This window comes from Halichoerus grypus, chromosome 10, assembly GCF_964656455.1.
Source record: "Halichoerus grypus chromosome 10, mHalGry1.hap1.1, whole genome shotgun sequence".
Taxonomy (NCBI): domain Eukaryota; kingdom Metazoa; phylum Chordata; class Mammalia; order Carnivora; family Phocidae; genus Halichoerus; species Halichoerus grypus.
This window is the reverse complement of record NC_135721.1, coordinates 121,441,862-121,462,643: the sequence shown is the minus strand read 5'-3', so window position 1 is coordinate 121,462,643 and position 20,782 is coordinate 121,441,862. Positions and strand designations below refer to the sequence as shown.

Sequence of the window (20,782 nt, the reverse complement as noted above, 5' to 3'; positions counted from 1 at the left end):
AATTAGCATTTTAGATTTAATTGTCTGGCATAGATCAGAGCAGGGAGACCAGGGGCAGGTAGGCGGGTAGGTGACGAGGACACTAATTGAAGGAAAAGATGGAATTGCTCAAACCAGAAGACTGGGCCCAGAGCCCAGACAAGCCCACACACATTCTCTCAGGTAGAGACATAAAATCAGCTCATGCTCTTTGGCATGTAAACTTGAGTCTCTCAATATATATATTTTAAGTTCAATGACTTGAATTCATGTATGAATCGTTCTGAGTTAATAGTCAAAACACCTGGATTCAAGTCCTGTCTCTTTCATTAAGTATCTGGGTGACCTTGGGCAGGTCATTCTCCTTTCTGGGTCTCCATTTCCATATTTATGCAATGAGGGAAAAGGGATTGGTCCAAGTGATCTAAAAAATGCTTATGTCCCACATATTTTGTGAGCCTAGGTAGGAACTAATTGTCCAGGCCAGCTGGATCTCCCTCCTATTGATAGTCCCACTGGACCCCTTTCTGGGTCTGCCCTCCATAGTTACATCTCAAGTCCTAGCAACCATGATTGACCAGGGACCCTGGGTTCCCAGAAACTCAAGGAGACCTAAGGCAAATTAACTGCACCTCCCATACAAATATGAGGCCTGGAGGTTTTCAGTCTCGGCCACACATTAGAATTACGTAGGGAAATTTTAAAAACACCAATGCCCAAGTTGTTCTTCAGACCAATTAAATCAGAATTCCTGGAGGTGAGATCCAGAGATCTGTATTTTCTAAGCCCTCCTGGTAACTATAATGTACTTTCAAGGTTAAGGGACACTGGTCTAAGGAGACCCATGGAGTCCCCAGTGCATGTCCTGCCTGTGCCCCCAGACCCATCACCTCACCTACTCTACTTGCTGCTGGTCACATCTGATGCCATGGGGCATGTGACATCCCCTCACAGAGGCGATGGAACCCAGCCACATTGAAGCTAAGAGGCTTCTGCACATGATCTTGGACTGCAGAGTCTTCCCTTCTCCCTGTCCTATTTCTCCCAGCCCAGATTCTCCCACCTTCCCCAGTTGCAAAACAAAAACCCTAGCCTGCCAACATGCTAGGAGATGTTGGCTGGAGAGAGGGGTTGTCTGTGAGCCTGGTAAGCCCAGGCATCATCATGGTCAGAAGAGTAGCAGGCTCAAAGAAGATGCGAAACAACAGGAGGAGGTGACTTTGTCATGGAGAGAAGGGAAGCATTTTAATCCCAGTCCAATCCGGGCAGTCTGTCACCATAATGAATGATGAGCCCAGTGGGGCAACCAGAAGGTATCTGGTTATTACAGCCCCATTAAGACTATTTAAGTCAACAAGGAACAGCTGGGAGGAATAGGATGCAGCCTAATGAAGAGCAAACATTTGTTCATTCTCCAGCTCTGGACAGACATGCTGCATGCATGTCTGGCTTCATCAACACTGGCTTCATCTAGTGTTGCCATGTTTCTCCTAGTCATCTGTGGGTGCTAGTGGCAGACAGCCTTCGAATGGGGGGTCTCCACACCCCAGTGCCCCCTTCTCTGCTCAGAGCCTCCTGAGCAGAGGCAGAGTAGACCTTCTGTTTCTCCCACAACTTTTTCGCTCCTCAGTTGATAAGGTTAGTCACAGAGCATCCCACTGGCAGGTGACTCCTAAGAGATTCTGGTCCCTTTCCTTAATTTTTGAGTGAAAGTGATTCTGGGGAGGGGCTGGGGAATTAGCAGCAGGTGCCCCAGTCATGAAAGGGGAAACCATGGCTGTTCTCCAACTCTGGGGACTCACAGTGACCAAAACGGGAAGACTTGGACTCCACCTGCTCATTTCACTCCACTCCCTGTGGGTTAAAATAAGGAGAAAATGAGCCATTTCCAGAGGGTGGCCCAAAGACATCAGTAAACCATGTGGGTTTGGACTTGAAAGATTTTCTAGCAGGAAAAAGCTCATGTAGGCGAGACTATTAACTCAGTGTTTTCCTTTGAGCTTATTTTTATTTTCTACTTATAATTGTGATCCAACAAACAGTATTTTCTGCATTTGATATGAGAGCCCTCCATAAACAAGTGAGTAATTTCCAGATGGTACCAGAGAAAAATCCCTCGACCAAGAGTCAAGACTTGGTTTTCGATCTGTTCTGATATGCTGGGTGGTCTTAGCCAAGACTCTTCCATCCCTGGGTCCCCATATTACCTCCTGTGAAATACTTGACTGCATAGGGTGGACTCCTGCAGCCTAATAGTATATGCTTCTACTTCATTTGCACAGAAACCCTTACTGAGTGCCTACTGTCTACCTTGCACTATTTGGAGCCCCGGAGATACTTAGAAAGCTCAATAAAGGAATTGAAGACCCTACTTTAAAGGAAGATCATGGTCTTACTACACCTTGTACTTACATAACAAACCCCAGTTTAAAATGCTTTGCAGCACATGGGTAAGGCCAGCCCAGGATGAATGTGGTGGTGTTTATTTTTGCTTTTTGTCAGTTATTACTGCCAAGATCAATCAGAATCTTCACAAAAGATGAGATACTGAGTTGAAGAAAAGTAGAAGAAGGCTGAGTGGAGGAAAAGCATGTGTGGCCGAGGGAACCATGTGCAGGGGCTTGGAAACATGAAAGAATTGAAATGTTGCGAACCACTTCTTGGAAGAGAAACAAAGATTCCTGCCCATGAAAAGAGAAATAAAAATGAAACCAGTTGGGGAGATAAAGAGGAATTTTGCACCTCTTGCCATTTTCCTGGACAAAGTTAACAAGGCGATAGTGATGGCTTTTAATATCCCTCCCTTCACTCTGGCTGACTTTGTTTCAAGAAAGAGCTGTTGGCCCAGAGACAGCCGCCCAGAAGCTCATGCACAAAGACGGAGACGGTATATGGAGGGGACCACAAGTCAGTAGCCTAGAATGGGATGCAGGCATTCCCCAGATCATGGGCTCAGAGCTGGGAGGAAAAGAGGTACCCTTGTGTGAGCTTCCCCAGGAGACAGTAGGCTTCATGAGGGCAGAGGCAGAATCTTATTCCTTTCTCTTCTCCCAACCATCTGCAAAATAATATATAAATACTAAATATCAACTTCATTGAATTACAAAGTGCTGGCAAAAATCTTTGTGATTAAGAATAGTTCTATCCAGGTTAAAAAAAAAAAAAGGCAGTATGTCTTTTTTTAAGATTTTATTTATTTACTTGAGAGATAGAGAGTGAGCAAGAAAGCACAAGCCAGGAGGAAAGGCAGAGAGAGAAGCAGACTGCCCCCCGACCTTTTTTTAAGATTTTATTTGTTGAGAGAGAGAAAAAGGCAGTATTTCTTAAAGAAAGACACCAACATAGAAAGACTCTCACATCTCTGGGCTGTCTCTGTAGGAGCACTGAGTATCTGCCTTAAAATTTAAGTTGACTCTTCCCCAGGAATCTGCTGTTTCCATTTACCTTACTGCCTAAGACAGTGGTTCTCAAACTGTGACATGTGTCAGAATCGCCTGGAAAGTTAGGAAAGAACATTAAGATGCAGGTTCATTGACACGGGACAGGGCCCAGGCCTCTGCATTTGACTAAATTGCCTAGGAAATTTGAATGCCTACCAAAATTTGAGAACCATGGTCCTAAAATTTGTTTTTAAAAGAAACCTTGTAGCTTTTAATGGGGGCTTTTTAAACAGTGCTCTGTGACTCTACACACAGACACGCCCTCAACTCTTCCACCTTGATCAGAGCTCCTGTCACAGACAAATCCCCCATTTCGCTGCTGATTTTCTACTCAGCTTCCCCAGCAGAGCTCATAAATTACCGTCTGTTTAGTGACATGGTCGCAATAATATTTGCTCTCCTGATGCCACTCTGAGTAGATGTCATTAGTCATCCTCTCCTGCCTTCTCGATCCACATTTATAATCCCTAAGGCATGGGCTTTTCAGCACAGAAAGAGGCGTTTGTTGCAAGCTTGGGCTCTGCCGGGGCCATCATGAGCTCCTACAGCTCCTTAGGGTGAAAGAGCAAAAGGCGCACCTGTCTCGAGATGCTTGTTTGTAATATATACAGAAATGTATCGTGTCTACCAGATGTGTGATGCTCCCTCAGACATGGCGCTCTTGCATTGTGCACAACCAACACAGCTGTCCACAGTGGCCCTTCCCATCCACCAGCTAGCCATGGACTTCAGGAAATGTGGGTGCTGACTGAACTCATGGACCTCCGTGAAGACCAGAACTTTAGCTTCCAACAGCTCCACGAAACTCTCATTTCTTGAATACTCAGTCTTACCTGTTTCTAGGGTGAATGATTTGTCCTGGTTTGTCCGGGATGGCCCCAGTATTAAAATGAAAATCCTATATCCGAGAGAGCCCTTTGGTCAAGGGAAACCAGGGTGGATGTGGCAAGGAGCCCCCATCTTTGGTCTTACGACAATAAATTGGATGTTTGTGATCAAGGGGAGGCAGAAAGTGAATTCCAGAAGTAAGCCACAGGTGCTCGAGAGCACATCCTTAGGCAAGACTGGGATGGAAGAGCTTCCAAACACCTGTGCACTAGGCACGGGGTGAGGAGCCCACCACAGTTACTCGGGTAGTCACTAATCATCACCAAACTCCATGGGGTGTATTTGTTTTTCATTTTTTTTTAATTTACATGCTATCAGATCCATTGGGGGGGGCAGAGGTATACAGTTCCATAAGTTTTAACAAATGCATAGAATCACATAAACCCCAAGAAACGTAAGAGTTCCATCGGCAAAAAATTCCCCACGCTGCCCTATAACGTCAAACCCTTGCCCCACCCCTAACCTGAAGGGTGCATTTTTTTTCTTTTTAGCGTAGTAGGCTATAAACCATTCTCAGTGCTCACTATTTTGAGCGCTGAGCATAGAAATAGCCACTTCCTCTGTGCCTCCACGTCTCAGGTACAGCAGCTGGATCGGGAGTGAGCAGGCCCAGCGTCCGCAGAGCAGCTGTCCCCACCCCCCACCCAGCCTGCAGGCCAGGCTCAGAAACAGGCAGGGCTGGGAAGGGCGTTTTATTGACTTAATTTCCAGAAAAGTCCATTGAGCCTTGGAGTGACAAAATATCCCCTCTCTAGTCTAGTCTGCCTTTTGCAAAGCCCTGCCTTTTCCCTGACTCATAGGCACCGTTGGTGGGCAAGAGGTATTCTTTTTTTTTTTTTTTTTTTAATTTTTTATTATTGTTATGTTAATCCCCATACATTACATCATTAGTTTTAGATATAGTGTTCCATGATTCATTGTTTGTGCATAACACCCAGTGCTCCATGCAGAACGTGCCCTCCTCAATACCCATCACCAGGCTAACCCATCCTCCCACCCCCCTCCCCTCTAGAACCCTAAGTTTGTTTTTCAGAGTCCATCGTCTCTCATGGTTCTTCTCCCCCGGGCAAGAGGTATTCTTGACAAGGAAAATGAATGAAAGACCCAGGGGACAGAGTGCCTCCTTGGTGGGGACTCTCTGGAGTCTTGCCTGCCTCGAGAGAATGCCGAGGTGGGCAGGGTCATGGGGAAGTCCTGGCGGGCAGGACTGCTCATGGAGGAAGTAGCCCTCGGCTGTGCCCTGAGGCAGTGGCCAGGAAGTGCCTGGTCAGCCTTCCCTGGGCCTGGTTGTGCTGCACCCCAGGGCGTATCATATCCAATTGTCCCCAAGGATACAGTCAAACGAAAGGAAGTATGAGGGGCATCATAACTGGCAGAATCGGCCGAGGATAGGGGGTGAACAGGGAAATGAAATGGACTAGGACGCTCTCAGCCTTGGACTGTAGGTGCGTCGCTCTTCGAAGCTCTGTGTTCTGATGTTTCACTATTTGGGCACAAGTGAAAGAGGCTTAGGTACAAAGAAGAGTGTGCAAAGAAGGATGGCAAGCTTCAGAAAGGACCCTCCTCAGGAGAGCCAAACCAACAGGTCGAAGGAAGCAGCTAAGCATCAGGAGCAATTCTGGGTTAGAGTAGGGAACTAAAGTAGTAAGTGGGGAAACTGAGGGAGGCTGCACAGTCCTATGGACTGACTCAGCACAGCAGGGCCTGAAAAGCCTGTGACCCCCACCGGGGTCTCTCTAGGTACATGGAGTGTCTGGCTTACTGAGCTCCGTGGCTGGGAGCGAGGCTGGATGGGTGAATGGGTGGGTCGCAGTCACAGGGAGGGTTAGTCTGGACTAGGCACCAGATCAGAGTTTTATCCTCAAGTCTGTGAACCCTGGCAGCAAGGATGAAGGGAGGGTTCACGAGGCAAGAGCTCCAAGCCACTTACCATGCTGCTAGTACTGGCTCAGCCTCCTCATCTGAAAGCACGTCCAAAGCATGTTCACTGACGTAGAATAAAACTCATATTCTTCGTGGTGGTTCACCAACTGCCACTGCTCACCACACCCTCCCCACCCACATTATGCGTCGCTTGCTTGCTCTTATTCTCTAGACCCCAGAGAGCACCCCCACTTCAAGCTCCAGAACACACGGAGCTCATTCCACCTCAGCACCTCTGCACTTGCTCTTCTCTCAGCCCTGGAATATTCTTCCCCCAGCTCTTGCCGTGGCTGGCTTCTGCTCATCATTTAGTGTTCAGCCCAAATGCGTCAATGAGAAACACGTAGGAGCACACCTGGAGTGGAGCAAGCCAGGTTTAAATACTGCAGGGCATCTCAGGAAGAGGACGTGAGAAGGGGCTCCGAGGCTGTGGGCTATGTTGGGTGATATGGGGCTTTGTTCTGGAATGGGCATCATTAGGCAGTGGTAAGGTCCCCTTAATGAAGCTAGCTCTAATAAGGGGACACCGGACAGAGGCTAAAGCTGTAAGTGGCAAAGGAACAGTGGTCACTCCTCTTAGCCAGGATAGGGGGAGGTTTGGTCATATTTTTTTTGGCTTGGACAATATTCATACTGTTTCTGTGTTTAGTTAGGACTACGCAGTGGTCATGTTTATGCCTTGCCCCATCCTGGTCTCAGAGGAGCCTCGTCTGATGTTGGCATTCTGTGAGATTGTTTATGTTCAACAGTAAGACACGGGGTCCGGCTGTGGGTGCCAGGCCAACTACCGCTTTCCTTCTCAAATGTCACCTTTTCAAAAGGTCCTGTGCAGTCCACTCTACCTGAAGTAGTCCCTTGTTCCCACGCATTGTCTATGCTGACACCTTATTTATTGCCTTTACAGCACTGGGATATACTGGTTTATAAACAGTAATTATCTTGTCTATTTATTGTTTGCACCTTCCCACAACTGGAACTAAGTTCCTGAGATCTTGTGTGCCACGTCCATTGCTATTATTTCTAGGACCTAACACAGTGCCTAGCACCCAGATAGTCGCCATGGAAGGGAGGGAGAGAGGGAGGGCGGGAAGGAGGGAGGAGGAGCAGAAGGAAGATGGATTCACTCAGCTTGTGTTCTTAGGCAAGTCATTGCCTGTTTCTAGACCTCACTTTGTCAAACTCTATAGTGACGCAGTGGTTTTCTCAGAAGATCCTTCCAGGTCTGACTTTTGAGGATTCTATGAATACCACAGCTCAGACCCCCAGGGATGAGGACATCCCCAAATGCATCCTTTAGGACATCCACAAATGATTGCCTTAGAAAAGCAACACTGTTGAAGAGTAGAAAACATTTCCACACTCAGAGGAGAGTGTAAAAATAGAGCTCGCACTCTCGGGAGAAGAAAATGAGAAGAGGAAAGCGGAGATTGATAATGGATGAATATAATGAGATGGCAATTTTGGTTTGAAAAGAATGTGATTAGCTCCTAATGACCGCCGCCATTCCCTGGTCAATCTACTGTAACTAGCCGCTAATGTAAAAATAATGCCCCTCGGCTGCCTCACTTTGAAGATGGAGATGAGTCTCCCTTTCATACTTTTACCCCTTCGTATTTTTTTTTTTTCCTTCAAGAGATTATCCCCTATTACATTGCAGCTCCCTAAAAAGGGAAATGGATATGTGATCAAAGTCTGCCAACTGGGGGGTCATTACTGCTCCCTCCTAGGTGGCTCTGTTAGGCCTTGCCTCCTCTACCTTGGTCAACAGCATCCCAGCCCAGGCTCACACCTCCTCTCCCCAGCCCCACCCAGGGACACAGAGGCTCCCACGGCTGCATCAGGGGCTCATGTGGTTTCCCAAAGAAGGGCCACTTATCACAGCTGCTTTGTTTAGCTTAAGATTTTTCAAAGGATATCAGCATGCTGGGTGCCTCCTGAAGGGTATGGTCTGGATGTTGAGACAGCTCCCAAACTGTGCCATTTAAGGACTCTGGGGGTGGACAGCGATCTTCATCAAATTTCTGCAGTGTTGCAGCACACGGGTGCATGCTAATTCTGTGGGTCCCCCATAGCATAGGGCAGAGGCAAAGTACATAGAGGCAGAGGAACAAAATACTGTCCAAACTGTCCATAAGTGAGACAGGAAGCATTGTGAGGTAGTGAGCTCTCTGTCACTGAGGGTATCCAAGTAGCAGATGCTATGGATCAGCTTGTCCACTGCCCAGAAGGCCACTGTGGAAGGGAACACAACCAGATAATTTTCAAGGTCACTTACACCTCTGAGATTAAAGAGACTGCACAGAAGCCACCTTACCCACTAATATTTTCAACCGTCTGTCCAATCCATTCATTTATTCTAAAGGGGATTCAGGTACATATGAAGTATCGGGCCAGTATTGGGCTCTGGAGAGACAGACATGAATAAGATGCTGCCCTTTTCCTGGAGTAGCCCATCATCAAGTTGGGAGACAAGACTTTCAAATTATTAGATATAAAGGAGTCCATCTAATAATAGAAGTGACCAACTAGCTGGGGATGAAATGGAGTGGTGGGAGGGTTAGCAGGGAAGTTTTCACAAAACAGAAGATGCTTGAAATGGGTTTTAAAGGGTATGTAGGAGTCTTCCAGGCAGACTCAGGTGAAAGAGAATTTCAGGCAGAGGGAACGGCATATATAAAGTCAGTCTCAGAAGTTTGAAACACCTGAAATTGTCTGTGGGCCTTACGTTTAGTTCCTTATCTTTGGAATATTAATATAAGGGCAAGAAATGAGGCTGGAGGGGCATGTAGGGTGAAGTCATTAGGGACCTTGTATTAAAGACTAGAATTTATCCTGAAGATAATGGCAAGGGGAGTAACTGGGTCCTATTCACATTTTAGAAAGATCTCTCTGATTACAGTTGAGAATGGATTGGAGGGGACAAAACCAAAGCAAGAGAAACCAGTGAGGAGACTCGTGGGAAAGTGTTTCTCCAGGTAAATTCACTATTTGCAAGAACTGTGGCTGTGCATTAGAATCACCCAGGGACTTTAAACCCTGCTGACGGCCTGCGTCCCATCCCCAGAGAGTCTGACTGAACTTAATAGGGCTGTGGCTTTGGGAGTTTTAAAGCTTCCCTCAGATGATTCTAATGTACAGCCATAACAAAACTCTCAGCGAATTATAACTGAAACCCTAGCCCATGGTAGGTACTCAACAGATTTTTTCCCCCAAAATAATTATGAAAATATTTGGAGTGTCCTATTCTTGGTTTCATACCACTTTGGGGTGGATATAATGGAATGAACAGTTGGCTTTTATCACAGAGAGTTTCAGGTAGAACATCCACCCCCAGAGTGAGCTTAAACCTTGAGAAGTCCAGTGTTACCTGTGAGACAGTCACAGCCCACCATTGCGGAGAGCCAGGACTATGTGGGCCCGGCAATTGTCTGCAACAGCTGGTGCTAGCGGGCCTGGCCAGGAGAATGAGGCCCCAGGCTGGAATCTGAGTTCCAAGAGTTACATGCAAAAAGCAAGAACCATTTGCAATCAAGAGCTGCCCTACACAAGTGGCAAGGGGGGTGCAGGGTAATGGTCATTTGTAATGAGGAAGGAGGAGGAAGAGGACGAGGAGAAAAAGGAGAGACAGGCCCTCCGTTTGAAAAGTAAGCACTTTCCTCTCTCCGTGGCACTCAGATTTAGGGCAGAGATTGGGAAGACAATCTAGTACCCCCCTTCTGAAACCCTGGGGAAAGCGAGGTTGGAGAACACAGCTGAGCCAGGCAGCTCAGGCGAGGGCCTCCCACCCCATCTCCATTCCATCTAGAATGGCGAGGTAGCAGAATGAGGACTAGTTCTACCTACCCAACCACTGCAGAGTTGAGGATCATGGTCACGCTTCTAGAAAAAAGGTCGGCAGAGTGCATCCACGGGCTAAATCCAACCCAACACCTGTTTTCGTAAATAAAGTTTCATCAGAACATAGCCATGCCCATTTGTTTGCCTTTTGTCTGTCACTGCATTCACTCTGCAACCAGAGTTTGAGTGGCCGCAGCACGGAGTACTTGGCCTACAAAGCCCATGCTGCCCAGTCTCTGACCCATTACAGAAAGCGTGCCTACCTCTTCTCTAGAAGACCCACCCAGGTTGGCTTAACACATGGGAGACTGGAAGCAAGAAAGGGGGTACTGTGCATGAGCTGGGCTTTTCACAGGCAGTGGTGCTGCCTGCCTATGAAACACAGCCCACTGATGGAATTTCTGACTGTTTGGCTTATGGACTGCTTATTGGGGCTGAACCTAGTAAGGGATGGATGGGAAAAGGCAAGGCCAGTGTAATAAGATGAGTGGATGCTCCTTTCCCCTGAGCTGCAGACAGGGAGCTGTGTAGACTGAAGGTATTGCAGGTCCAGCCTCAGAAGCAGTGCAGGGCCCATGAGCAGGGCATTCAGCCCACACCACAGGGTGCAGGGTGGAAACAGTAATCAAAACGTGGCCAGGTCTTCATGCTTCTGGAGCTTTCCTACAGCTGTTCCTGCTCCCCTGAATGCCCATCTTCGTTCTCTGTGAGAAAAGCAACTTCACCTGCCCCTGTGTTTCCATAGCTCTTGGCTCATAACTCTGTTAATCGTTCCACATGGTTGTGGACTTGTCTGTCTCCTCTTGGGTTGATGACTCCCACCCCTTCCCCCAGCTCTGACTGTGAGCTTCTATGTCCAACTTCATACTCAGCATGGATGTCGACTAGTCATCTCAAACATGGCCCCTGCTACACTGTTCTCACTGTGTGGGACATGGCAAGAAGCACACAGCACTCAGCAAGGGCCAGGCACTGTTCTAAGCACTCGATGTGCCCAGAACACAACACGCAATTCCTGCCTCCCCAGTCTCTTTCTCCCCTTGTATTTCTTCTCCATCTCTGCAAATGCCACGGCTCTCCACTCACTTCTTCAAGCCAACAGTCTAGGAGCCAGCCTTCATCCCTCTTTCCTTCATAGTCCACACCTACAGCAGATGTGTTGGCCTGCCCCTGTCCCCTCGACACTCATGTTCCCATGCACGCTCACCCAATGCCAGCCACCTAGAAACACCTGTGGCTTGTTGCCCAAGGACTTTCTTAGAGAATATGCACAGCTTACCTGCAGAGCATGGCAGAAGTGCCAAGGGATTTCCTAAGCATTGTCCTCAACCAACGGTCAATGGGAATTTGTGGGTAAATACCCCAACACGGGGTGGGCCGGTGAGATTAAACCCCAGGTGTACACAGTGCTGACTTGTTCACTGAGATACTTGGACTGACTTCCTTCCCGTGTTTGTATCATTTCCCCCACTCTCCCACCCATGCTCCTTAGGATTGCCTCCAAAGAAGATCTCGTATTCAAATCCTTGTTTCCAAGTCTGCTTCTGAGGGAACCAAAATCTACAGTATTCAACTGAACATCCTGAAAATAATCACTTCTCGCTACATCTACTGCCACCATCCTGGTAAAGGGGCCAAGGTGCCCTCATCTCTTACCTGGACTATTGCAACAGCTTCCTAACTGATCTCCCTGCTTCCTCCCCAGGCCTCCTAAGAGCCTGCATCCCATACATGAGCCAGAATGTAAAACCTAAATCAGATCAGCTAACTGCACTGCTCAAAACCCTCCAAAGGCTTTCCATCTCACTTAGAATGATATCCAACTCGTTACCAGTGACCACAATACCTTACAGAGCCTGAACTGTCCCAGCCCATCCAGATGCTCCCACCACTGCTCTCCCTGCCTCACCCTTGAATACGGTCATTTCGTTACCTCTTTTGCACCTGCTTTTCCCTCTGCCTGGAAAGCACGTCCTGCTTTTGGCACAACTGGCTTTTTCACATGATTAAGGAGTTAGGTTAACTGTTCCCTTCTCAGAGAAGCCCTCCCAGACTGTACAATCTGAAGAAATTCTCGTCCTCCATCACTATCCCTTCTCCCTGATTAATTTTCTTCATAGCACTTTCCACAATCTGAAATTATATATGTTTGCTCTTTTACTTGCGGCGTCGCCCAGTTGACTGGAAGCTCAAAGGGGACTTTGCCTATTTCTCTGTATCCTGAGTACCTACCACAGCGTCAAATACGTATTAGGGACTCAATAAATACCCGTCGAATGAATGAATGAGTTAATGAGCAAATAGGTCCCGTACTGGGCCAGATTTGGACTCTGGACACACAGAAGGCATCAATGACATATGAGTCAATGAATGAGTGGATAAGTCCACGAAGGGGCCAAGTCTACGTTCTCCCCAGGCCACATCCAAGAACACGGAGCCCTTTATACTGAGTGACCCATCCCAGTGGATCTGATCCTCCCCACCACCCCCCGGCTCATCTACACTTGGAGAAAGCCCCTATCTCAGGCCGTTCTAACCACTCTATTCTTCCTCTTTTAGGCCTTACCAGAGGGGCAGACAGCTTCGTGGGACACAGCCAAAGAGGATGAAAACCGCAATAAGAACCGATACGGAAACATCATCTCCTGTAAGAGCCCTGAGGTTTTGGGGAGCAGCCAGCTCAGGGCCCAGAGGAGCCCAAGGCAACTCTGGTCACACAAGGGGCAGGGTTTAAGGCATCATGACTTCTGCCGGCCCCCACTGCTAGGGGGGTGGCTGTTGTAAGGTGAGTGTCTGCCACGCAGGCCCTGCGTTGGCCAAGACACTTGGTGGCCCCGAGCCTGCAGGAGGAAAACATGTTTTGTACAGAGATTGGGGAGGCATGCAAGGTCATTGCCTTTTGCTCGACAACGAGCTTTAACATTCCTGTAATCACCGCTCATACGTGGTTTGATGAAGGCAGTGAAGCGGAGCGGTTTGAGCCCTGTGGAGTCAGACTGCCTGGGCTTCCATCCCAGCTATGGGGCCCTGGGCAAGTTACCTGACCTCTCTAAGCTTCAGTTTCTTCCCTCGGAAATGACACAAACAACAAAGACAGGGTTATTTTAAAAAGGTACATGAACCTTTGCCCAGTGCTTGGCACCATTACTCTTAGCCATAGAGTTAGTTTCTCGTGGTCACTGAAGATCAGTACAGATATATAATTCCACCTTTTATTTTTTTAAAGATTTTATTTATTTATTTGACAGAGAGAGACACAGCGAGAGAGGGAACACAAGCAGGGGGAGTGGGAGAGGGAGAAGCAGGCTTCCCGCTGAGCAGGGAGCCCAATGCGGGGCTCTATCCCAGGACCCTGGGATCATGACCCGAGCCGAAGGCAGACGCTTAATGACTGAGCCACTCAGGCACCCCAATTCCACCTTCTTTTAACCAGAAATCACTGAATACCCATCTGGGGACATGGGATAAGCTGGGTTGGTGGGATGGGCATGATCAGATGTCCAGTTTTGAAAGATCACTAGGGTAGCTGATCGGGAGGGTGGATTAGAGTGTGAGAGACCGGAGGCAGAGGGACCAGTCAGGAGGCTACTGCAGTGGTCCCAGCGAGGGACAATGAGGCCTGAACGAGGACAGTGCCAACATTTGTGTGTGACTGTGCATAATATTCAGTGCTAGATGATGAGGCAGGGAGAGAGGCGTAGGTCACACGGTATCATCACTGCCAAATATTGGTATGTACAGCCTTCAAAGCAGCATAAATACAGAGAGGACAAAGTTACCTCATACAAAATGTTGAGTGCATGGTCTGATTAGAACGGAGTTGACAACAGCCTTTGTCTGCCATGGTGTACTCAACCTGGACCTTTTGACATCTCACCAATTGTGTGCATTGCATTTCTGGTCTCAGCTCTCAGGATTACCCCGTCTAGCCAAAAACAGAGGGAAAAAAAAGACCTTGAATAACAAATTATTTCTAGCACAGTTCAGTGTTTTGTTTTGTTTAACTGTCTAGACATTGCCTAAGAAAAAAACTTGGAGGAAGAAAACATAAGATACAGGCAGCTTGCAAAGGAAGAAAGAGGCAGAAGTTTTAGCTTAGCTGTTTCCTGTGCTGATTTAGGAATGGGCTATGAATGGTAGAACTAATCAGAAAACATTTATAATTTGTCTCTTGGAAGACAGTAATGCAGGCAGCAAGATTTATTGCAAGTGAAGCGTTGGAAAGAGATGCTCGAACAATCAGGAAGTGTGTTATTAAGACCCATAACTCGTGGGCCTCCGTTGAGCCAGGCCCTGTGCTGGACCCTCAGTCTCTGCTCCCACGGAGCTCCTGCGCTGGGCACAGGTAGCTGCTCACTCTGACCATCCTCTGCTCGAGCACTGTGCATACCATTCCCGAAAATATCTGGCCACTTGTCCGCTCCCCCTTTCAGATTGTGGGTTTAGAGAGGGGCCACTAAATTATAGGCTGTGAGACCTTAGGTGATCACACCAAACCTTAGTCGTCTCTCTGTAAATTGGGTACAATGATGTCTTCCTCCCGGGGCGTTGCGCAGATAAGAAAAGATAAATGACTAGAGCACAGTGAAGAGCCTTTGCCTCCCTGAGAGACAAGGATATCCAGCCTGGGCCAGGTATCCACGCAAAAGCCTGTGGGGGCTAAGGATGAAAAGCCACACCAAGCTGTCTGTCTTCAGACTTCCCTGCTCATCCTTGGCACCCAGGACCTTTGCCCGAGCCATTGTCAGCTCTCACCTGGACTCCGCCCAGGCTTCTTCCTACTGCTGCACATCTAATCTGACCCCCAAATTCCACCTATCTGATCTCTGACAGAAGCCAGAGGGACATCCTCAAAATGGGAATTGGATCGTGTCATTTTCCTATTGAAAGCCCTTCAAATGGCTTTCCTGCATTTCTAAGCACTCCTTATCCAAAGGCCCTCAGCCACCTCTCCACTCCCATTTCATATCGTGTCCTCTCCATCCCAGTTTCCTCAATTAAGCCACACTGATCTTCATTCAGTCCCTTGAGCTTTCTGTGCTCACTCATGCCACAGGGCCTTTGCACACTCTGTGTACTCTATCAAAGTGCCCTTCCCGCCTCACTTTGCTCTGCTAAGTTCTACTTATTCTTCAGATCCTTCTTGGTCATCACTTCTTCAGGGAATTCCTCAGGCCCTTCGAATTTGGTCAAAACCTCATTATTCACTCCTTGGGCACAATGCATGTCTTCTCCTTAACCCTCGTCATCATTGTGATTTGAGAGGCATTTAGATGACTATCTGTTGACTGCCTGTTTTCCTCACTGGAATAGATGCTCTGTGACAGCAAGAAGATGACTGTACTTCTGTGTCCCCAAACCTGGCATATGGTTGGGGCTCAGTAAATAGGAACTTAATGTTGGAAAGCAGACTCTCTGCAAGACCCCGAAGGACTTCAGCCATGGACCTCTCCCTTCTGGCTTCTCAAATAAAGGAGAGAATATTCAGGAAGCATGGAGGGAGGTAAGCTGGAGCAGGATGACAGGGGGCACAAAGATTTGCCAGTAGGAAGAAGCTACTGAGCCTGAGTCAGGGCAGAGAGACAGGACACAGGAAAGGGCCGGAAGAGAACCATCCTCTCCCGTGTGAGAGCTGCGTCTTGGAAGGCAGGATTCCAAGTAGCAAGGAAAACAATGAAGGGGATTGAACTCCATTGCTGGGGTGCAGAAGACGCTGTCAGCATGCATCCCACCCACACCCCACGGCCTCACCACCTGGTGTTTGGAACCAGCAGGCAGTCTGGCATCCTGCGCCGGGACTAGGGTGAGCGAGCGAGGCACCCAGAGTGCAACATTCAAGGAGACGCCGTGCTCGGCTGCATGACCCTGAGAGCAAGCGCCTCACTGAGGTGTATGCCCTGGACACCTCACTTGCTTCCCCCTCGTGCTGCCCTGTCACCTGAGGACCTGCTCCCAAGCTGGGGCAAGACACTCTGTGCAAAAGGCAGTCTTTCCCTAGCCGATGAAATAGCCCAGCTCCTTCCCATCCCACTGAGGGTGTGTTCTTCACCTTTTCCAGAGTTCTGTCAGGGCCTGGGCTGCTGTTTCCCACTGCAGGAACGGGCTTGAAAACTCCCCCTTGGGGGCTACATTCTCTCGGCCGCCTCCCTGCCCCCCTTCCTGCTGGTGCCCCCTTCCTGCATAAACTACGTGCACCAGGGTCCTCCTCTCGCATCTCCTTCTGGGGAAACCCAAAGGAGGCAGAGGGAATTCAAACACCTAACGTTACCACCCTGACTGGCTCGAACAAACCTGAATCTCTTCTCACAGAAGGGTCGGTAATTCTACAGGACACTGCGGCCTGGGTGGGTCTGCACTCCCTAAAAAGGAGACGGGATCAGGCAACCCGTGCATTCAGAAACCCTGGAAGACATACCGAGGAACCAAGCAAAGAAAGACTCCTAGAATTGAAATGAGAAAGGGAAAAGGGAGACAGCCCCGAGGAATGGAAAGTGTTCCTGTCCTTGTATGTGTCCCTCCCAAAGGCAAAGTCTGTCGCGGCTTGATAAATAGAAATATTCTTGGCACAAGAAGAAAACTGGGTGTGATTAGCATCTTAAGGAACCCGGAGCTCTGGGAGGCTGGAGTGGAGGACAAAGGCCCAGGCCAGGAAGACAGAGAAGATTAAAGGGGAAGAGGAGGAGGGAAGGCACTGCTTGCAAATGAAACAATGAAAGAGAAACCTTGGTTAAATTAGCCCTTTCTCCCAAATGAGGCTGTCTAGAATTTGGTAGCAGAGACAGTGGCGTTTCCAGGGGTGGGATGACAAGGAAATGAAAGGGAAGGAAGTGAATGGAGATCCAGAACAGAGAGTTCTTTGCATTCAAGCAGCTCTGGGGCAGAGACTGTGGACAAGGGGAAATTTCAAGAATACCCCAGCGTTCCCATGTGGATGTTCTTTTGGAGGGGGCTTCCTGGGCCGGTGGGAAGAAGTTACAGCGAGCAGAGGAAGCGATTGCAGAGGTTGCAGGTTTCATCAGCTCTGTCAGGGTCCCAGCAGGAAACATGAGACGCTCAAGGAGGGGGATGTGAAGAGCTGAGGAAGTAAGCATACGCTGGTCACATTCTCTTTTGGTCCAGTTCCTGCAGGGGCTTTCCATTGGCCAAACCCAACCCGAAGCCAGAGGACAAGGGAATCTGCAGACCTAGTCCACTGGGCCCGGGTGTACTAGAATACTGGACATGGGCTCAGGCAGAGCCGGGTTCTAGTCTCAGTTCCGCCCTTGACTGGGTGCATGACCTTCGGCAAGGTCACTTCATCTCTCTGACCCTCAGTTTCTCCTCTCTCAGTGTACAGAGGGCAAATTAAGATGAATAACTACTGAATCCAAATCCGGTGTAGAGACTTTTAAACCCAGCTGAGACTTAGTCCAGCCTCTCTGAGTTCACTGGTGAGGAGTAATGGTCCAGAGATGTAGAGTCCCCGGCCCAGGTCACATAGCAAGTCTGTAGGATGGCCACACCCAGCCCTCCTGGCTTGTAGCGGCTGGGGTACCAAGTGACCCTGGCAAGGAATCCTTCTGCATCAAGACACGTCATGCTAAGGGCTCCAACCTCAGAACAAATGGCCGACTGGGATGAGCTCTTCAGACTCACTTCTGGGGGAGGAACTCAGGTTCAAACCAAACCCAGAGGCTTTTCTCACAGTGGTTTCTCTGCTGATTCCTGGGAAGACAGACCTGGGATGACAAAGTAGACACCTTGTGCAGTGCTTCTGACTCTCAGTCTGCCTTCTCCTTTGGGGTCTCTGAGGCGGGGGTGGGACCCTACAGATGGGTCTTGGTACCGAAGCCGTCAGTGCCCTGGTTCTTCGGAAGACTTGTTCTGGCCACTGGAGCCCTCTCTGCCTGCCTACAGGGCAAGCCAGAAGTGCCGAGAGATGAACCATCCCCAGGAGCAGCCTTCAGCCGTTGACTGAGAGAGTGGGTGTGTGAGCACCCTGGCCTCTCTCCCCTGAGGCAGAAAAACCCACTGGAGCTTTCAGCAGGATGAAGCCACAGTGGTCTGCCGTGGTAGCTTGCTTGACGACACACCCCTTACCAGATTCCTTCCTTTCTCCATCTCCTTCTCATTCCCCTTCCCACTTCCAGGGATCACCTCCCATACCAACTACTTGCGCTCAAGTCCTTGTCTCAGATTCTGCTTCCAAAGAAACCTGAATGAGAAACCTTCCTTCTCTCCAGAAAGTTCCCTTAGTGGAGTGTGGGCAGGACAGCCTGCTTAGGATGAAGCAGTAAATGCATCAGGTGGTCCTCTGTGCCTCTGACTTCTCCCAGCACTCTGCCCCTCTATGCCTAACCCCTCTACACCCCCTCAAAGGCTCCAAGTAGGTCCCTGCAGAGGGGAGCCACCCAACCTCAGCTGGCACAGAATAGGCACAGCAAGGAGGTACAGAGCCTGCTGGGCTGTTTCCCTCTCCTACCCTAACCACCCTCTCTCTTGATAGTGGTAATTCAATCAAGATTGAAGGTGCAGACCTTTAGCTTCAATGAGGTACCAGGCAGACTCAGTGGAATTGTCTGCCTCCTCCCTATCCGCTCGTGCAAGATGATGGCATTAACATTTCCAATCCTTCTAGGAAATGATATTTCAGCTCCATAGTTCATTGTAATGAGCCAAATCTCTTTTCTCTGAAAAATTGTACCTTTTCTTTAACCTCCTGAGTGCCCAGAAGACAGGAAGAAAGCACATCATATATCTAAGTGATAGTCTCTCCCCAGCCCCAACTCTCTCAAGTGATTCTCTTCTTAAGTGGATTCCACTTGAGAAGACCCATTTGTTGGGCTACCTTTGCTGGGGGAGGAGGGGAGCAGAGGTTGTGGTTTGTTTGGAGAGAAAGAATGGCACACAAGAGGAAATAACACTCTCCTGCAGAGTGGGGATGTGGGTACAATGGGATGGGCAGTGTTGGAGTCAGAACTGGCATGGAAGGGGTGTGGGGGCAGCAGGTCTTAGGGTTTCAGGAGGAGTAGGGATCCCACCACTCTGTGAGAAAGTTCTCAATCTTACATCTTCTCCTGAGTTGTTAAACTTCTCGGAGCCTTGAGTTTCTCATCCATAAAATGGGGTGATCACACACACACACACACACACACACACACACACACACACCTTCTCCTGAGTTGTTAAACCTCTCGGAGCCTTGAGTTTCTCATCCATAAAATGGGGTGATCACACACACACCGCACACGCACACACACACACCTTCTCCTGAGTTGTTAAACCTCTCGGAGCCTTGAGTTTCTCATCCATAAAATGGGGTGATCACACACACACACACACACACACACACACACACACACACACACACACACACACACACACACACCTACCTCACAGGGTTACCATGACAATCAAATGGCATAGCGTCCATCGTATGCACTCCACACAGATAAATTCCTCTGCCTCACCACCTAACACAAGGTGGGTATCTAGTCTCAGGGCCCAATTCCAGAGGGATCTTTTGGTCTTTCCCAAGACAAATTGAAGTGAATAATGAGGGCACTTTGATGCTACATAATTGAACATTGATCTGCACACTCAAACCGGAGTGTGCATTAGCATCTCCTAGAGGGCTTGTTAAAATACATATTTCTGGGCCCCACACCGGAGTTTCTGATTCAGCTGGTCTGGGCTGGGACTTAAGAATTTGCATTTCTGACAAGCTCCCAGGCTTTGCTGATGCTATTAGTCAAGGGACTACATTTTGAGAACCACTGATCTAGAATAATAATTAAACTGAATTTACATACTTGAGTTCGATTTCTGACAACACACCAGGTGCCTTCCTATCTCACCTCTTTTAATCCTTGCAGTCCATCTGCAAAGGTAGATAGGATTTAGATGCTATAGTTGGATCAAGTGAGACTCAGGTAAGGTAAGGAACTTGCCCCAGGTGATGTGGTTAGTGTATGACAGACGTCCCACTTGCCTCCAGAGTCTACCGATCCCCTAGTCTCTCCTGCAGAGGCAGAACTGGCTGCCAATCTGGGGACAGGACAGAATGGGTCTGCAGGGGGGTAATGGATCAGCTATGGGGAAAGGGGGTATTTGGGCACAGGATCCAGGCACACCCTTCCAGTTCTGTGTAGAGGAAAGAGCCTTGGGTCCCAGGCCAGGTTACCTAAAATCAACTGTATGGCTATTAAGCAAGGGGTCCTGGCCCTTTCTCAGCCTCTCAAACACAAATACGAATTCATTTATTAAATAATTATTGAGTACCTGCCATGTGCCACACACTGTAGAGGAGTTCAGTAAATAGGATGCCCTTCCTTAAATAGGATGTGAAGGGGAGCCACAGGTTAATCGGGTAGTCACAGAAATAGAGCTGCTCTAAGAGTTCTGAAGAAAAGTACAGGGAGCTCTCAGAGTCTGAGGTGGAGAGATCACAGGAGACTTCCTGAGTAAGGAACATGGAGCAGAGACCTGAAGAATAAGATGTTGCCAGACTTGTGGAGGTGGGTTGGGGGTATTCCTGTACATGTGCAAAGGCCCTGTGGTCAGAGCAGACATTGTGCATTTGAGCAACTGAAAGAAGAGCATAGTTATCAGCATAGTATTTGGGGAGGGGATCATGAAGCTAGACTGGGAAGTGGGTCCCAAACCATCAGATCATGCAAAGCATTGTGGGCTTTGTTCCCTGTTAGTGGTGTCCTGAGCTGATTCATACCAGCTTG

At 48.6% G+C, this 20,782-nt stretch overlaps 1 protein-coding gene and 1 non-coding gene across 18 annotated transcripts in view; one reads left to right on the top strand and one right to left on the bottom strand.

The window, feature by feature from the left end:
* PTPRT (protein tyrosine phosphatase receptor type T) overlaps positions 1-20,782 on the top strand; it is a 1,085,477-nt gene that overhangs the window by 993,496 nt on the left and 71,199 nt on the right. For all 17 annotated transcript variants that reach the window (XM_078057227.1, XM_078057222.1, XM_078057226.1 and 14 more), the window contains one exon: positions 12,627-12,714. In XM_078057227.1, coding sequence (XP_077913353.1) covers positions 12,627-12,714 — 88 coding nt within the window. The remainder of the gene's footprint in view (positions 1-12,626; positions 12,715-20,782) is intronic.
* On the bottom strand, positions 4,799-4,891 carry LOC118529052 (small nucleolar RNA SNORA17). The gene has a single exon (XR_004913928.1). It is a non-coding gene; the product is annotated as a small nucleolar RNA SNORA17 (small nucleolar RNA).